Here is a 19,441-nt window from a genome sequence, read left to right as displayed (position 1 = left end):
ACCCAAATCCAGTGTGGATCACTGGTGAGGTTCAGCCCTCTGTAACCTCATCTGCGCAATCAACTTCTAATATTTCTTGTGGATGCTCAAAGAGTAATGAGTCTGTGGGAAGGCGCTTCCCAAATGGGGGCGGGAGAGGGGAGACAAAGAGGAGTCACTCAGACAAAAGGAAATTAATATGGAATTAACTGAACTGGATTTTGGATGTTAGTCACAGCTCCAGTTCAAAACTTCTACACTGTGTTTTCCCCTTGCTGTAATAACTATTAGCACTTTATCTGGAAAGGATTCAGCAGACAGGTCAATGAGACCCCTTTTCCCAAACACTTTGTGCCCAAAATAGATGAATAAGGGCATTGGGGCTGATGCAGGGACAGCCTGTCACTGCCTGCCTGATATACACAGCACACGTGGTCCTGCTTTTATCATCCCCGCACTTCCAATTTCCCCCTGCCACTTACTCGGGCTTGGAATTCCAGACACCACGTGCAGGAGCAATGTCTCCTGTGACCACAGGCACGGCCAGCAGCACGTGGTGGGTCATCCCCCCTTCCACCCACATCCCTGCTGTGCCTCCACACAGCCCCTCCCTCCTGCCTGCTGGGATGGGGAGACCTTCACTCGCTGTCCCTTGTTAACTCAGCGTTAATTGACCTGGGGACAGCCAGTCCCCAGCACTACTTTCATAATCTCCCCAATGATACATCTAATTTAAGGGATTAAGCCTCCTCTGTTCCATCCAGCATCTCCAGTGATTAATTTACCATTTTCTTGAAGAGCAACAAGCTTCCAACTCCCCGCTTAATATTTCAGTAACACGTGCAATTTTATTCTCCTTAATTGCAAGTGCTGCACGAAAGCCTGGAGGAAATTTCTTATTATTAGCCCCAAAATCTGGCACTTCGTGGAAAGATGTTTCCTCTAGGAAGAAGAGGAGGAACAGACAAAACTCTCATTTAGTTACAAGGTTCTAGATAAAGAGCAGACAACACATCTTTCTTACCCCATTGTCTCTGCCAGGGTACATGATATTTACTTAAAGACTGGAAAATCTGTTACTCCTTGTGAAAAACTGTCACAGGTTCAGGGTTTTTTCCCTCCTTTTTAAAAGGAAATATATAATACCACATCCCATTTCTACAGACACATGGTGAACAGAGCCAAATACTCACTTGTCCCTCACAAGGGCCATTTCTCTCCTTTTCCATCTCTAAATACACATTTCCAGGAGCAGTGTATCAAAGCCCCAGAGGAGAACACCACCTCCAAAATTAAAATGAGCAGTTCAGCATCAAAAATCTGCAGGGTCAGATTTTCTAAGGACAGGGAAGGGTGGCTTTAAATTGGCAAATTCAATTACTTCATTCCTTCAGCTAATAAATGCCATGGCTGGTTTCTCCCTTTGATCTACATATCCAGCTCCAATTACCTGTAATGACACTTCAATCCAAACAGCGTGACCCTGAGCCAGGGGAACCAGAGGGCACTGAAGACAATTAGCTCATCCCACTCCTGCTCAGGAAGGAATGGTCATTAGAGATTTACATCCCTGATGTCCAGGACTGGATTTATGGGGCCTGGGTGAGATGATTTCTGCCTTTCCCCTCGGCTGACCAGGACTTATGTGGGAAGAGTTGCCCCGACAGCAGCCAGTCTCACTGTGCCCACCTTGCCCATTACATCAGCCTGCACAGCCTCCATTTCCCTTCCTCTTCCTGCACTTATATCCTTCAAACTTACAGGCCATAAAAGCAGCAGACACCAGACTGCCCAGCTAAATGCAGCCTTTCCCCCGCTCTTTTGTTTTGCCCCCCAATTTTACCATTCCCAACTGCAGCGTCTCTAAATTTCCCCGCTGCCTCCTTAATTAAGATGCCTCCAAGCAAACCCAACATTCCTCCTGCAGTGGTTTCCAAAGCCATTTAAAGGGCTGTTTGGTATTCATATGGCATGATGCCTGTCCTGATGGGGGAAAACCACCTGTGGATTTTCCCCAAGTGCTCTGCTGCATTCTCAGCTCTCTCTGATTGTGTGAGCTGTCTCCTCACCATCCTTTCTGACATTATTAAAAATCAAGACTATTTCATTGCGACTGATATCCCTTGGGCAACAAGGCAGAAACTGGTCAGGGCAACTGCAGCTTCTTTTTTAGCTTTATTTCTATCTTTAGACCTTCACGAGGATCCTCCAAATCATTAACATGGAAGCATGGAATGGTTTGGGTTCACAGGGACCTCAGAAATCACCTATTTCCAACCCCTGCCATGGACAGGGACACCTTCCATTAGGCCAACATGAGTGAAAACATGGTACTGGAGCCCACACCACTATCAGTGAATTCCTAGCTTGGAGATATATGGAAAGATCAGGTTGAAGTGATCCTTTGGATCCATAATCCCACCAGCTCTCCACGCTAAGTTGCTTTTTCAACTAACCCATGAATTAGTGCAAAGGGCAATTAACATTTTTTTTGATTCATTTGTTCCAATCAAATATTTGGGGACAGAAAGAGAGCAAGAAAAGCAGAAGCCAAACACAGGAATGTTAGAGGGATGAGTGACCTCCACCACACAACAGATAGCAAGCAGCAGCACTGACCACATGGAAAAAACCCACTCGGATCCATCAGGGTAAAGCCCCCGGGAAGCTCTGAGGGATGAGACCAGTTGATCAGGCATCTTTAAGCCAATTATGCCATTTTAAACTATTTTCAATTATTCAATGGACCAATTTGCAGCACTCAATTGCTCTTTACTGCCCTGTACTCTCAGCAGAAGCAACGCACTCTGAAAGACATTAAAAGCTCGCTGGTGAGAGAGGCCACATTTCCCTCGTTTTGTGCTCAGTTGTGATCTTCTCTTTCCTAAAATCTCTACATTCCACCCTTGGAGACACCTCTCAGCACATCTTCCCCTCTGATCTCCAGCAGAGGAACTGCATTCTAGGAAAGTACAGTTTTAACACGCTTTTGGAGAATACCTGCTGCTTCGTTCTCTCAGAGCTGGGAATTTCTTTGCCAAAGCAGGGTGATTTTTTGGTGATGTTACTTAGAGGAAGTAAAACTTTTGGCTACCCCTCTGGAAACACTGAAATATCTCATCTTTTGGTGGGAATTTAAACACAAAGCAGCTCATGGACTCCCAAGGCTTAATAACTCCCCAAGAAATTCCAGTGTGGGAAGAAAGATCAAGAATTCAGCTGGGAAAAATCAGTCATTTGGAGTTAAATATCCTCTGGTTGCTTCTTTCCCATTTATCCTGAAATTAAGAAAAATAGATGTGCAAAGGCCACAGCAGCCTGAATCAATCCCAAATTAACGCAGTCCTCCTGAAGCAGAGACAGCTATCCATAGAATACAGATGGCTGAGCCTCAGCTGCAGTAAATATAGGGAAAAAAACCCATTAAACTTAATGTTGCAGATATTTTCCTTTCAAATTATGCCACTATTTCAGAAAATGAATCCAAATCACACCAAGTTGGTGGTTTTTTAATGTTAATCAATCCAGAAATGTAAGTAACAGGCAGCTAAAAAACTGAGCCCACAGTACAGAGACTGGGCCACAACATCATCAGTTCTAAAGGAAAAATGGGTTATTTCTTCTCACAAAGAAGGATCAGCATTAACTCTGAAGTAACACAAGTGCATAATCTTGGGATATTGGGAGAAATTCTTCCCTGTGAGGGCGGTGAAGCTCTGGCACAGGTTGCCCAGAGAAGCTGTGGCTGCTCCATCCCTGGATCCCCATCCCATCATACCACCCACACCCAAGGGATGAAGAGATGAACAGAGGAAGACCAGGTGAAGGATGCAGGCTGACAGAGCCTCCCATGCCCTAATCCCAGTTTTCAGATCACTAGGGAACATCCCAAACTACCAATTGTGAACAATCATTCCCATTTCTGTCCGTCTGTCCTTCAGCATGGCACAAGTGGGATGCCAAGCCAGAGAGCGCTCCCTCTGCCAGGAAGCAACCAGGCTTGTGTTTGGAAGCTGGGATATTCCTGGGAAGATGCTGCTCAGATACTGCTGGAAATACCACCCAGCAGTGACTGGGCTGGCAGAAAGGCAAGGAGACATCCCTGCACCAAATAGTGTGGGTGGGATGGACCCATGTAGGGTCCTGAAAGGCCGAAGATAAAATTAACATGAACAGGACTATGAACAAAAATAGTCCTATAAACTCAAAGCAACCTTTTCTTGTAGAAATGAGCCCCGAGGCAGAGGGCAGAGCAGGATTAAACCACCACTGGCGAGGTAACAGATCTCACTCGTGGCAGGGATGGGGCTGAAGACCTTCCTGTCAGCCAGGAATAAATACTCAGAACGGTCGTGGTCCAAAGAGACCCTGGAGATCCCAGTGTGGGAGAGCATGTCCCTCCGTCACGGGGACACGCACAGAGCTCAATACCTGGCCACAACATAATTTCCAGAGTTAGATGGCTTGGGATTCATTCCCTACACACAAGACAGAAAAAACATAATTGAGGTGGATCTAAGTGAGAGTTACCTGCTCTGATGGGAGAAGGAGCTGCAGGTCTGCTATGAGAGCCCTGGCAAAAGGCTAATTACTGTGGCTTCAGCCAACGTTATTTAGCCCCCCTGCCAGGAGGATTAAATCCAGACACAGCAACAGTCCAACTGTGCAAACAACACCAATTTATTCTTTTAATGCCCAGCTCCCTTCAGTACCTGTTAACAAAGGCAGAATTAGTGTGCCTGGACAATGGACCCCATTTGCTTGGAAACTGCAGTTACTGGCAATGGAAAAGCTCTTTTTCTCCTTCCTCCACTTGTTTTCCAAGTCCAAAAGCAAAAACCTTTTTGGTCAGGGGAGCCATGTCTTTGTTTTCCATGACATTCGAAGGATCCAGGGGAAATTCCATCAGAATTTGCTCATCTTTCTACCTCTGCCCCAAAACACGAGGAGCAGCTGAAGCAACAGAAACCAAGGAGTTTCCTCAAGGCCCCTCAGCGCTCATTGCCTTTAACAGAAGGCTGGCTTTCTGAAGCAGCTAAAAGCTATTTTATTAGTCGTTTTAAAAATAAATTTTCACAGAAACACGGCAACCGACGAGAACAGACAGTGCTGGAGTGAGAAATGGCTCGTAAATAAGATACGGTGACAGACTCGTTTTCTGAGCAATGTGCAAACAGCTGCCTGCGAGTAACGTGAAATGAAGCCCCAGCCCTCTCCCCTCCTCTACCTCCCCATTTCACAGAACTCAGCTGGAGGGAGCTTCACGTCAAGCTGCAAAGACAACTGAAACCATGAGTTTGGGGAAAGCACTCCCAAAGCCTGGCTGAGCACAGTGACACAGAGCCCTCGGGGCTTCTTGTTTCCCAAGCTCTCACTGATCAGTCTGGAGTCCAGTGAGCCAGACCAGACCAGGATGGATCTCTCCCCATCACTCTCCCTCCTGGCCCCCAACCCCAGACCCAATCTCCCACTCCCCTTCTGATTATCCTGCTTAGTGCTCAATATGCCACCTTCCTTTCCTAATATTTATTAGGTTTTACCTACTTGATGTATCATCTACAGCTCCACCTTGTCCGGATACCTCCTTAATGTTCGGGTTATTTAAACAACACAGGGAGAAAACCAATATTGAACTGTCACATTTAAGATTTACCTTCCTTATTCTAGTTTATTTACTTCCTAGGGAAAAGAACCCATTCAGGAACTACTGGATTCCTGCAAGGTCATGTTCAGTAGTCAGAGAGCAAACCAGTGCAGTGTAACAGTGAGTTTTCTATTTAGCCACAGGGCAAGGTTTGCTTGGGAGTTTATTTTGCAAAAGCAAATGCTTTAAAAATGAAACCCAAACTCTTCCTCTGTGGAATCACTGTTTGACAGGAGCTCCAGAGACATTCCTCCATCTGCAGTAATCATTCAGCAAACTCCCCAAATGTCTAAAAGTCAGCCTCAAAGCCCTGAATCTTTTTTTTCCTCCCTTTCTAATTTTCCTTTTTGAAAGCTCCTGCCTTGCCCACCCTTCACACGGCTCCTCAAAGCACACACCACTCAGCTCTGTCTCCTCATTAATCTAACTCCCCCGTAATTGTGGACACGCTTAGAAGCCCAAGAACAAGAGGAAAGAAACCCTGTCCCTCCCTCGCAGCCTCCAAAACAAGGCTGGCTGCTCCTCCAACACAGGGTGGTCCTTTTCTTTTATTCTTACAACAAAAAAGTTAAAGCAAAGCAAGAACAATTTCTCTTACTGCTGCCTGTGGAAGCACATGAAATTAATTTTGTGCCCTGGGTACTTGATTAGGGGGTTGTTCACCACCAGCACGACCATAAAAACAAGGGCAAGAGTGTCTTCCAAACCACACTCAGTAACGTGATACCAGAGGTTTGAGAGTTCATTGTCATCTGTGGAGGCTCAGATGAAAAGCCCTCGTTACACAAGTGAATACGTGAGATCATTTTGGCACAGCCCAGATGAATGTAAGAAAGGAACAGCAAAGATCTTAAGAGCCAGTTCTGAGACTCGGTCAAATAAAAGGCAGATTAAAGTCATAAAACAAATTCCCTGTCTTGAACCAGCTTTATCTCTCTGTTTGTTTGTTTTCACAACATGAAGGTCACACACAACTCTGCCCCTGCCACGTCCATCTGACAACAAGCAAGAGCTTGAGCATTGCTGCTTCCCAGGAATAGATCCCCAGTAAATGAAGAGCTGCCTCTCGTGTCTCCTGTTACAACATGCAAGAACATGGGACAGAATAAAGCACCTGTTGCTGTGACAAAACATCAGTGATTAACCCAGCTGACTTCCTGAACAGCACTGCGCAGGCAGCAGTGGGCTCTGCCGGTAACTGGCAAGCATCCAGTTTTTAAATTCCACAAACCAGGTCATCATGGAATAGATACTTACAAGATTCGATGGCCAAGTTTTCTCTTTTTAAATCTGAAAATTAAATGTCTCAAGTTCATTTGGACAGTGGCTTATTCCCCCTTACCCCACACTTTCTAATGGGGCTGAAAAACTGCCATTGAACTTCCTGTTTATGACACAGCACCTTCCAAGCAGTCAGAGAAGGTCTGCAAATGAGGTTTTGAGCTTGACTTCCACGTGAAGAAAGTCTAGAAATGCCATTTGACATTATCAAAGGCTTCAGTTTCACTGGTTCTTGCCAGCAAAGCAAACTTTTCAGTGCTGGCACTTGGAGTGCAGACAATTTTGCTGGAACAGATTAGCAGATCGTAGAAATATCACAAATGCAAGTCAAGTGCAGCAGGGTGAAAAGACAGAAGGTATCTAATGATACTTGTTGAAATGTAAACAGCTTAACTTCTCTCCTCATTGGATTACATCACTCACAAACCTGAGCTCACCCAAGTGAAAATACAGCTGGAAAAGGAAATTTGGAGGGGCGTGAAACCAGCAAAAGGCTGGAGATCAGGGTTCACCCAAACACAAGAGTATCACATGAACACAGCTCAAGAACACGTCTCCATTTACAGATCTGAACAGCAGGTCAAGTGACTGATTAAAAAAAAAATTGTCACATTTCAAAACGAGAAATAAATCTTCAGAAGCCATGGATCTGCTTGTCTTCCCGAAGCACTGGAAGCTCAGCCTAACCAGAGGAAGCAACAGCGATTGCTCAGCTCGAGTTGCAGGCAATCAAGAAGGCCTTTTAGAGAAATGTATGTCAACAATAGCAAACCTATTGCTTGTGAACCCTGAAAACATAAAAAACCAGGAATTGCAGGGAAAATCCCTGCTGTACTTACTGGAAAGGACCGTGGTGAGGAAGATGTAGTCGGAAAAAGAAATGAGTCCACATTCTCCGAGCGCATAGAAAATGCTGTCCTCATCGGCAAACTTCTCCCTCTCCTGGGATAACTTCTGTTCGTACACCCGAGCCACACCCCAAAGAGAGGAGAGAAGCACCAGGTCAGACAGGGAAATGGAAGGCTTTATTCATATCCTTACCACCAACAAGCCATTCCATGGACGCACACACCCCTACTAGCTCCATCCATATCCAGTGGACCTTTTCCAGCCTTCGACTCTGTTCAGAAGAGTTCTGCAAAGATCGGAGCTTCCCCATCTCAAATGGGGGATAAGGAATTGCACAGGATTCGTTTGTTGGTTCAGCCCAGCTGAAATACACATAGATAAAACTATGGCCATTTTGCTTAAAATCTTTGAGATTAGTGGTAAAAAAATCAGACTTTAATACAGGATTCAAAAGGGAAATTGTTGTATTTCGGTGACAGTTTTTCAGTGAGACTCTGTTGCAGAAAGGAGCCAAGAAAGGACTATTTGACATGAACGTAAAGTCTGATCGAAGTTATGCAAACCATGTGTGTGTGCAAGCTCACAGGGAGGACCGGGCCTGAAACCAAACTCAATTTCCCTCTTGCTCCAGTTCTTTTCCATTTATCAGCTCACAGTATCTTTCTAAGCTAAAAATTCGAGTCCCTTTGATCTGCAGAAGCCCCAAAGGCTGAAAAGGATCCATAAAACTGTTAGGGAATCCACACTGGTGACCCACTTTAAGGACACAGTAGGAGGAGGGACACGCACACAGAGAAGAATTAAATTAATACAAAGGAGAGTAGGGGTGGGTGAGGTTATTCCATGGAAACCAGGCCATGCAAGCACACACAGGCATAGTGAAAGCAAGGCTGGATTTAGGAATGGTTTTAGGAAAAACCAGTGACAAACACCACCACACGAGGGTCCAGCTACACAACTGTCCCCCACCGTTACCTCTGTCTAGCGGAGATCCCATCATATACAAGATAAAGGAAAGAAAACTGGTTAACCAACAATAAAACAAGCAGGCAAAACATCACATCACGTTGAACAGTTAGGCTTGCCAAGAGCAAGGAAAGTTTAGAGCAACCAGGTGGTTGCTGTGACTGGAAGCCTACAGAGATATCCCAGCAAGTGTTAGCTCATAGCCGCTCCACTCTGTCTGCAGCTGATGTCCCTCATCCACCTCAGGTTTTTGGTTTTTAGGGGCTTTTTTGGTTTGTCTGGTTTTGGGTTTTTTGAGAGAGAACTCACCATTGTATGTGATTGCAGAGTGGGGATGAACTCAGTTAATAATATAGATGAAAATTTAACCTGTATCTGGCTCAGGAACCACAAGAAAAGAGACAAAAATAATCATATAGACCACCAAAAAACCTACAGTTTCCAGGGAAAAATAGTTCAGCTCTACTGATCACATAAAATTGTTCCCAGTAACTCTGCCTTCACCACCTGGAGAGCACCAGGAATTTAATAAGAGGTGAGTCACTACCAGTAGACAAAATGCTAATGGCCTTCATTTGATGCAAGATAACAGCCATTTATGCTTATGGGGTACCAGGTTGAAATATCATTTCCTCAAAAATGGTATTGCTTCCATTCCCGTCGAGATGGACCCAAAGCAAAAATTATACTGATGCTGACATGAAGAACAACCAACCAACATCTGGTTTTCCTTTGAACCAGAGGGAGGATCTGGGGAGAAAGCGGCTCCCGGTGACTGCTGCTGGAGGTGTTGCCAGCAGCATCTCACCTGCTCCTGTGATTTATTGCCTCTCTCCCTCTGATTGCCTCTCTTGGGCAGCATTTATCATAAACTAGCTATTAGCATCTTGCTCAAAGAATCCCATGAAAAAGTTCCAGAGGGTGGTTTATTAATTTTTATGGGTTTCTTTTCTGCACTTAAAATTCATAGTCAGAATCAAACAGCTCAGAATATTCCTCATAAGAGGAGAGCACAACCATAGACTAACAATAAAAAAGGATATTAAGTTAGTTGCTCTCTGAAATATAAAGACAGATGGGAGGGAGAAGCATTTACCTATTTGCACCTTACTTTGAGCAAACAAAGTTAAAAAAAGTTATTTATTTATATTAAAATGAGCATCTACTTGTCACTAACCCAGGGAATACAAGCTGTAACTACAGTGCTCAGCTGCCTGTAGCTCGTGGAAAAGGGAATTTCTCCCACTGATCTTAAGAGAAAATAACAACTGCCCTGATCAATCAGATTTTCAGGTTCCCAGAGCAGAACAGAAGCTTTAAAAAGTTCCCAACTCTCCCATTTATTTTCCTCTGTCTCGGTGAGAAGCTGTGTGTTTGATTGCTTCCCATGAACTTTGTGGGAAGCTCACCCCACTATGGGAAAGGCTCAAAGCATTCCCAGGCGTCATTCCCCACCAGGAACACTATAGTGCAAGGAACCACAGATAACCTCCAGGAAAAATAAAATAAAATGAATCAATCTACCTCCTTCACAAAGCACAATGTGGGCTGTTGTCATCGCTCAGAGTTCACGGTGATTGACCCAAAGTCAGCTCTCACTAACACCTCAAACACCCTCTCCCACAGCCCACCTTCCTTCCAGCAGAAGGGTGATGCACAGCATCAGAACACCCAGGCAAAAATCCCTTTCCAAACCTCCACCCTCTTTTAGAGACACGTCATCTCCACAAATTAATTATCCGCAGCCTTTTATCTGAGCACAAGGTAATTCTCAAAGTGCTCAGTCAAAACAATCAAATGTCTTCCATGTAACATTTTTTTCTGTGTTAAATCCACTCCCAAAACCAGAGTAATTGGCTAAGATCATTCAGCACACCCCAAAAAAACATTCAAGCCCGAGCATTCACGAGTCAGCAAGCCATGGGGAACAGTTTACAATTATGATGTACTTTTTAATCAAGCAGTAGATTCATATTTAACAAGCACACAGATGAGCAGACATCCAAATTAACATGTAAAAAGAAAAATAAATTCAAATATCTCACTGCTTTTGGCACAAGCATGGCTGTGTAAGTTCAGTGAGAAGCCACCAGTCCAGTGTCAGTGGAACAAAACTTGTGACAGGTGCTCAGGCAGATTCTCTTACAGTTCCAGACATCAATGATAGGTCAAAAAACAAACTCAAATTCAAGATACAGAGCTTGGCTTGCCCTTCCCAACTCAGGCTCCAAGCTCAAGCAGCACCAGGATGTGGGTTTAACAGATCTGTGCAGTGACCAAGCTCCCCCAAACCCACGTGCTGGAGGACAAAGTCATGTGCTGCATGCAGGCAACTCCCCTGAGTTTTTTATGTACAGGCTGGCTGCAAAGCATCCCAAGATACATCACAAACTTCACATATTCCACCCCAAAACTGATCTGCTGCTGGAGCCTCCCTTAAGTCAAGTACAGCTCCCAAGTAACAAAGGATTTGGTGGAAAAACCCCACCGAATCCTTACGTTCCTCACCAAATATTACCTTTATTTTGGATTTTTAAATTGTTTTTCCAGGGCTGAGTGAGTAGTGAAACACGGTAATACTGAATTATGCAAATCTGAAAAATGAAGGTGTCTTTTTGCACGTGGAGGGATGCCTTCTCTGCAGAGGCAGAGACGGACACACAGTGCTGGTGTTCCCATTCCTAATGCAGGCCTAGAAAAGCCTGAGCACCTAAATCCTGGCAGCTCCACTTCATCTGGCATCCCAGAAACTATAGCATTTCATTTGTGAAGAACACATTCTTGGGAAGTCTCTCAGAGCTGCCAGTTTGGGTTTCCATCTGAAGAAGGAAAGGACACTTTGGGCATATTTATTGCTGTAATTTATATTTCAGCACCACCTTTGCACTTCCATGAACCAAAGCTTCAGGAATTTATCAGCCTCATGTGACCACTTACGCCTTCCAGAACAACGATGAAGTAAATATCCATGAGAGATAATGAGTATTTCTCCAGAACCAGGAAGCAATTTTGTCAATTAGCTAGGGATTTTAGATGAAGAATGAACCACCTTTTACTGACAAACATCATCATACTCGATTTGTTCCTTCTGAACAGAAACACTTCCAGGTGACCAATATTGTGTGAGCAAATACAAACCCATGAGTGTGGAGAGAAGTCACCTGGATGCAAAGCAATTCTCTTTCAGTCCCAACTGACCACCTTCAGTTTTGGAAAACATTAAAATAAGACATCTATTAATGTATTTCTTTCATGGTTAACTGTAGGAATGTAGGAAAAGAAGTCCTATTTGCCAGCAGGACAGGCATAGATTATTGCAGCTTTTTCCCAAGCAGGGCTGTTGAAAATCCAGGGAAATATATACTAAGAGACTTGGTAACAGACAAGGGAAAACCCTTAAGAAATTCCAGTGCAAACCAGCTCAGTGTGGTAATTAAAAATACAAATGCTTTCAACTCTGCATCAAAACACTGAAAACAGAGACATTTTAAATTTTTCCTCATTTTTTTTAAGATTTCAACTTTAAAGAGTCAAAGCCATGTACCTAGAGATTTCAGGCATCTCACTTTAAGAAAACTGAATTAAGAAATAAAAAGGCTTTCAGGATCAGATTTAAAAATTCAGCCTTTCAGCCCAAATGTTCAAAAGTCCTTTAGGGAAAAACAGATAGGGGAGGTCCCTCTGCACTAGGAAACACGGACACAAAAGGGACTTGAGGGAAAACTGAGGGATTTAAGTTTTTAAAGCCACTTCTATAATGTGGATGCAAAATAAGTAATTTTAAATACTCCAGCTGGCATACTTGTATCACTTTTCCTGTATCATTAAATAAGAAAAAAAGTGTTTGAGGCTGTGATGGAAACAGCACAAGGACCTTTTGAAACTCAAACTTCTTTTAGCCATGGGAAAGCTCACATTATCTGGAGCCACTAGAAAGTGTGTGCACACCAACACAAGGAGACACAAACAGGTTCTCCACAGCAAATTGTGGTGGCTGAGTGCTGACCTTAGAAAGTGCTTAAAATTTACTGTTGGCAGATAATTCTGCATAATTGGCAGATAACACCTTTCAAGAGTATATTTTAATCAAGAGGTTTTTTAAACTTTTGGGTTTGGGGGGTTATTTTATCTGTGTATCTACACAGGGCCACAAAAATACAGAGCTGGCCATGGGTGAGGTTGTCCTGCATATTCTCTCACTCCAAATTTGAGCACGTCCAGAGAATGAAAACTTAGGCAGCAATTATTACTGCAGGTGGACTCCTGCGACTGGAAAGAGAAATGTACATTCCCTCCCTTCCAGCAAGGCTGTAAATATTCAAACCACCTTTCAAACAAAGGGCACCTGAAATGCAAGGCCAGCATTCTGTACAACCCAGAAGATCAACGACACAGACTTCCCCGACCCTCGGCAGGCAGCGGAGCCACTCATGCAAGGGAGAAACCCCTGCTGGAAAAGCAAATAGGGAACACCTTGGAAAAGGGACAGTCTAGACTTGTGCTCCCCTCAGCCCTCTGCAGGGTAATGAAATCACAATCTGTAGGACCACAAGGGCATTTTGCACCGAAATTTCATGGGGGAGGGTTGAAATTAGGTTCCTTGATGGCCCACATCGAGCTTCTAAAATGAGCTGAGTTTTGCCACCTTTGAATTTAAATGGCTGTTTAGGTCTCTGATGGAAATTGGGATGCTGCTCTCCCTCATCTCAGCCTGCCATTACCAAGATGAACTCACTGTGTGGAAAATGCCCTGCTCCTTCTCTCAGACAGAAATCCCAGTGTGAGAGGACACGAGAAGGAAAATAATAATTCTCTATAAAAAGTGATTATTAAACACTGGCTCAGTTGACGAGGTTGGGGCTGTGCACTTGGTACTCACCCTCCAAAATCTTGCCAGTTCTCCAACTCACCAATTCTCTTTCCCTCTCTGTCCTTTTTTTTCCTTCACCTGCTTCTCCCACCCAGATTTTCCCTCCTTTTGTAGTCAAGTGAAGTCAAGCATCTCCTAAAACATTCCCTGCCACTCTCTCCATCCATACCCCTTGTCCCTACTAACACCATGTTGCCCGAGGACAGAGTTCTCAGAGCTTGCTTTTGTGTCCCTCAAGTATTAAGCATTAAACTAACACCAGCAAAACTATCAAAGAAATTAAAGCCAGAAATACCCCAGAAACCATTTTTGATTAAAAGACTGCATACACCCACTGAGGGCATATTACCAAGTTGTTTATTTTTCCCTAACTTTCCCTATGGATTTCATTAAGGTCACAAAACTACAGGGCAAACTCAAAGTGTTTAGAGATACTTTCCTCTTTACTTACTAATACTGAACGAACTCCCCTTTGGTTTCTAGTTCTTTTTCGTACAAAACATTTTATGAACTATAACAACTAAATATCTTCTACCTAACATATTCTTTAATACAGTTCACTCTACATGATTCCATAACTTGAAAAACTCAAGTCTGCAAATGTAACCTTTCCCAAACCTGCACACCTTCAAATAGATGATGTTTCCTCACAGTATTAGGCCAGGGAATCAAACTAACTTTGTGGCCTCAAGGGGAAAACATTTTCCAGCAGAGCCAGCTCTATCACAGTCTCATCAAGCTGCAAAATAAGACAGAAGCCTCAGAGGACACTGTGAAACCAGGAGGGCAGGGAAACACACATTTGAGCTCTGCTCAAAGCAATTCCTGTTAATAGAGCCAGGTATTAATGGCTACCCTGAGGACTTCTATCCACAAGCCAAACTCAGGTATTCTGAAATAAATCCTTCAGGCTGAGGATCAAGGAGAGCACTCAGAATTATTTATTAGAGGAGCAGAGAGAAGAGGTGAGCATACACTGTCCCTTTCACATGAAAAGTGCATATTATGAGGTCTGAAGCACAAATTAATCAAAGCACATGCTGTCTGCTTTGTACCTGCCAGAAATCCTGGTGGGAGGGGAGAGGGTTAGAAAAGGGAAGAAAATGAGGGAATGCTTGGTTACACAAAAAACCACCACGAACCAGAATTAGAATAAAGACAAGTATCAGAGATATCAGTGGCTGGAAGAAACTCCCGTCAGGTACCTAGAAACCAGAAAAAAAGAGGACAAAGAGCAACCAGAGGATTTTAGTAGGAGCCCTGTGGAAACAAGCAGCAGAATTAGGGACACAAAGAGGTAACAGCATGTAGAGCTTTGTCAAAGCCAAAATGCACCACAACTGTTTGGCAGAGAAGGTAGGAAAAGAAGACACTTGTCCTGTACCTAAAGCAGCCCAGGTGCCCACAGGGATGTTTGTGCACTGTGTTAGAAACAATTAAGTATTTTCTTTGATGAAATTCAGTTTTATTAAAAACAAACCAAGAGAAGAATTTGCAAAGTTCAGTGTCCACACAGGTCCCAGCAAATAGGGAAACATCAGAACTAACTGAAGGAGACAGAAGGGTCAAGTTTGGCTGGGAAGGGAAAGCCAACAAGCAAAGAAACCAACCAATGTGGACAGGGTGCCAGCAAAGAAAGCCAAGAAGAGAAAAACCTCAGCTCAGCTTTGCTGGTTATCTGCAATGAACTGCATCTCTGCTTGCTTCCACACAGCCACAGGCAAGGATTTTGTCCCACCGTGTCCTTATGACACTTTTCAGGGATGGCAGAGGAATGTTCATACAAGTCAGTGTAAGGTAATTATCCATGTAAGAAGATGCCTCCTGGTTATCATGCAAATACTACCTGTGCCAGGATCAGAGGGTGAAGGAATTTAAAAGCAGGGAATCTGAAGTTGGACAGTGACATTTCACATGGATTATGGACCAGAATGGCTGAACACTTCAAGGTGTCTCCAAGCAAGCCACAACCCAGCCTCACCAGTTCAACTGCAGACACTGGGGACACATTAATTTCAAACTCCGTTACAACAGACACTGGCAAGACCTCACACAGTTGGATTTAGAGGACTCCTCACCTGTTTTCATTGCATTTAAGCTGAAGAACATACCTAGTGTCCTTCTCAGCCAATGAGCTCCGTAAAGCAAGCGCACCTGCACTTTACGCTGCTCTTTACTGAACTGTGATACTGGCTTTCAGTAAGGCAATACTTAGAGTTGCATCCTTTGCAATTAAGGTTTCAGAGGCACTTAGACATCCCAGGAGCTCAGAGCTCTGACCCAGTGTTTGGCTCCTGAAGGACAGCAGGACTTTAAGCTTGTCTCCCTTGCTGCAAGTTTGGGTCTATGGCAGCTGATCACACTCCGGTGGGAGCCTCATGCTCCAGCCAAAGCCCATCCACAGAGCAAAGGATCCCAGAAATTCTGACTAACAGACCAAGGCTACTTTCCTTCCCGCTTTTTCAAACCTGAGAGCAAGATCCTTCAATCCACCAGAAAAGGATGGTCCATCTACCTCCAGTCTTCTCCTTGGAGATCCTCCCCAAATACATTTTTTCAAGCTCCTCTGCTCCTGAGATGCTCTTTAAATCATCTGGAAAGAAATCTGTCTCCTGAGCTGACTCCCAGCAAGTGTTTTTTAATGGATGCACAACGTCAGGGAAGCTGAAGATACTCATTGCGTTGGTCCATGGTATGATCCTGCATTTTACAGTGGACGTGAATTCCAGATGTTTTACCAGCCCTTAGAGACACCATGTGAAGTATTTTCCTTGTCCTTCACCTTGCTTGGCATTACTTTATGGTATCCCCAAACATCTAGAGAAGTAAACACAAATGCTGGCAGGAAATACTTAAGTCATAAATTTAATTAGAGGGCGCTGAAAGCCTCTAATTACTTACTGCAGGAGGGGAAGCTGTTGCTGGTAGCTCAAAGGCTTTTGCTCTTATCGAGCAGTAGCAAGGAATTCTCCCTACAGGAGGAAAAAGAGCAAGTCAAGTGTATCCTAATTAAACTAATAAGCCATCTAGAGTGGGGGTTTATTTCCAAAAATAGGCTAGAGGTCTCTTAAAAGCACTCCAGCTCACCTTCACCTTTCCAGCAGGACGCAGTGCTGGAAGCTCAGCTGGGGGACACCTGGGAGCTCCCGTGCTGGCTCATCAGGCTGGTGGCAGGGTGGATATGCGGCTCACAACTGAGAGCAATAACATGAACAGCACTGTTTCTTTATTTCTTTGAGAGATTAGGCTTGTCAATCATTAATGCATAAGCCAAAAAAAATCCCATCAATAAAGAGAGAGAGCATGAAAAAAGAAAATTTTAAACAAAAACTGCACGACAACTTACATAACATTAATGAAGCTTATGCCAGGTTAGACGTGCTAAGAAGTCTATACTACTTAGTGAAAGCATATTCATCACTAAAACATGAGTTATTTCTCCTACAGATGGGTTAAAAATGCATTTGCTTTCCCACTGCCAAATGCAAGAGGGAAGAGACAGTGGAAACACAGCAGACAGACAATAATGATCTGGGCACCTCCACACCACAGCACCCTGAGATTGTGTCTGTTCTCACATCAGACTTCTGCTCAGGCTCCATATGAAATGTCTGCAAGCTGATTAATACCTGTTTTCTACTCTGAATGAATAGTAATCAATGCCTCTTTTCCCTACTTTGCTGAGCTTGCTTCCCTAGGGAAGAAACCACCACTCTTAGAAAAAAACAGAGCCACAGGTTGCCTCCCTGTACACAGCCCAAAAGCATGAGCCCGTGCTGGCACACACATCTGACCAAAGGTTTGTGTTGGATGAGTGTCTCCAGGGCTTTTGGTCTTGCATGAGTGAAGAAAAAGCATTTAGGCTCAAATTACAGGAGCGTTGTTGCCATTAATAAGGCAGTTACATTTACCTCCCCCCGTCCAGTAAGCCTATAAATTATCAGTGGGAAGAAGGAGGGGCAGGAAGAAGGGAAAAAGGTGGGTATTATCTTCTCACCGTTGCGTTCAGTCACACATACAGCAAGCTGCCTCGCAAACCTGACACAAGCACAATACAGAGGCACATCACTCCCCAAAATCCTTTGTCAAGATCAGTCCTGATCACCCCACAACGGCCAATTGGTTGTTTTGATGGTAGTTTTACCTAAATAAAACAGGTTCTGTGAAAGGAGCAGCTCATACATCACCTCACTAATGCTGCAGCATTTAGATCTCAAAACACACGCTCAAAATTCACACAGATGCTACAAACATTGTCCTGGAATATGTAATTAAAATGCAACTAACTGCACAGACCTTTTAACTGAATCTCCTTCCAAATTACTGTGCATTGTCTTTGCTCGGAACTAAAACCAATCCTCTCTCCCACTCTTCGGCCAGGATCTGGCCCGTGGATTGTCAGTGCTCTTGAGCAGCACAGCTTGCTTGTGTCTAAATACTCACAAGCTCCTTTCTCCTTAAAAAAGGAGAGGAAATTTCCAGTGATCAGGCCTATCTTTGAGTACCACAATTCCCATTACCTCTGTGTAACATCCATAAGGATGCTTAGGGGAACAGTGATGACCCTCTCACCCTTCTGCCTGAGCTCAGCAGCTCCTCCAGCACACAAAGGCAAATCCCCTCCCAGTAGAGGCTGCTTTGATAATCCGAGAGAAGCGTGTGGCTGGAACCAGGCACAGAGGGAGAGATGCAAAAGGGTTTTATCACTATGCAAGTGAAACCCAGAAGGAGTGAGGTCAGCTCTGCAGCACTTCAGTTGTGCTTGGCTGAGTAAAAGCAGCGTTATTTTTTTAAACTGAAACCCAAAGCAAGCAACAAAATGAGAACAAGTTGCTGTCAGATCAATCTACTATCAGCTTCCTTCATTACCAAGGGAGAGCCAAGGCCAGCTCATTTTATCCTCTCCTCAAATTATCCTCTCACCTGGACATTACCACTGCCCTAATAGCCATGGCCAGATGTAGCCAGTCCCAAGCTGTCTTTAAGCAGACAGCCAAGCAAACAAGAACCTCTATTTCTTCATTTTCAGAGCACGCTGCTTCCAGGGTGTTATTAGGCTGTGGAAAAATCAGGTCCCAGGAGAAGATAATAATAAAGCAAAGTCCATTGCAGTCCCCTGAATCTGCTGCCTCACTCTCAGGCAATCAAACCACAGCACAGAGACATCCAAGTGCAGCAGCAACATCTGTAAGTTATATAAAAAGCTATTTCAGTCTACTACAGGTCAGAACCCACAGTGTTGAGGGGCAAAGGAACAGAAAGCCGAGGCCAAAGGATTTGCCTCTGGACCTTTTATCCAGTGTGCTGAGAATCGCCTGCAGAGCACTCGGGAACAGAGGAGCAATTAGCAAAAATAGTGTGGGATTCAGCACTTCTTCCCTACAAACAAATCTTGTTTATGTAAAGCCTAAGGGATGGGAGTGATAGCATGACAAGATAAAATGATGAAAGTGAGTGGATGCAAAACAGATTGTCATGAAACCAGAGGGAGAAACACTGGGTATTTTGCAAAGAATATACGTCCTTTCTTTGGCTGGGTTGTTTTTTTTTAACCTCAAAAAGCAGACATCACATTTGTGGCAGGAGGGAAAAGAAAACAGGTGTTCACGACACGCTTTGGAGCTTTATGTATCAAAACTAACTGCCAAAATCCACCTCCCTGTTGTCTGTTTTCCAGCAAAGCCCTGCTCTGCTGCCTGGGTAACCAGTGCACTCGTCCAGTGCTCATGACAGGGACCCCAGGTATTTGATCATCTCTGTCCCTGCTAAACACAAAACAGGGAATTGCACACGTTCAGCCCTCATATATAAAGCTTTAAATTCTTTTTCCCCAGTGTTGAGGCTTTCTGGAA

General features: G+C 44.1%; 1 protein-coding gene across 7 annotated transcripts in view; it reads right to left on the bottom strand.

Annotated features, from left to right (window-relative positions):
• The window catches only part of MICU1 (mitochondrial calcium uptake 1), an 84,677-nt gene that overhangs the window by 31,178 nt on the left and 34,058 nt on the right, over positions 1–19,441 (bottom strand). For 2 of the 7 annotated variants that reach the window (XM_032117107.1, XM_032117113.1), the window contains 2 exons: positions 9,029–9,094; positions 7,744–7,858 (listed from right to left, as the gene is read on the bottom strand). The exons of 1 other annotated variant lie outside the window; for it this stretch is intronic. In XM_032117107.1, coding sequence (XP_031972998.1) covers positions 7,744–7,858; positions 9,029–9,094 — 181 coding nt within the window. Of the gene's footprint in view, positions 1–7,743; positions 7,859–8,728; positions 8,735–9,028; positions 9,095–14,644; positions 14,657–19,441 lie in introns of all 7 variants that reach the window. 4 more of the 7 variants (XM_032117108.1, XM_032117109.1, XM_032117110.1 and 1 more) reach the window with 4 other exon arrangements.

This window comes from Corvus moneduloides, chromosome 8 (genome assembly GCF_009650955.1).
Source record: "Corvus moneduloides isolate bCorMon1 chromosome 8, bCorMon1.pri, whole genome shotgun sequence".
Classification (NCBI taxonomy): Eukaryota; Metazoa; Chordata; class Aves; order Passeriformes; family Corvidae; genus Corvus; species Corvus moneduloides.
This window is presented reverse-complemented; position numbering and strand designations above follow the sequence as displayed.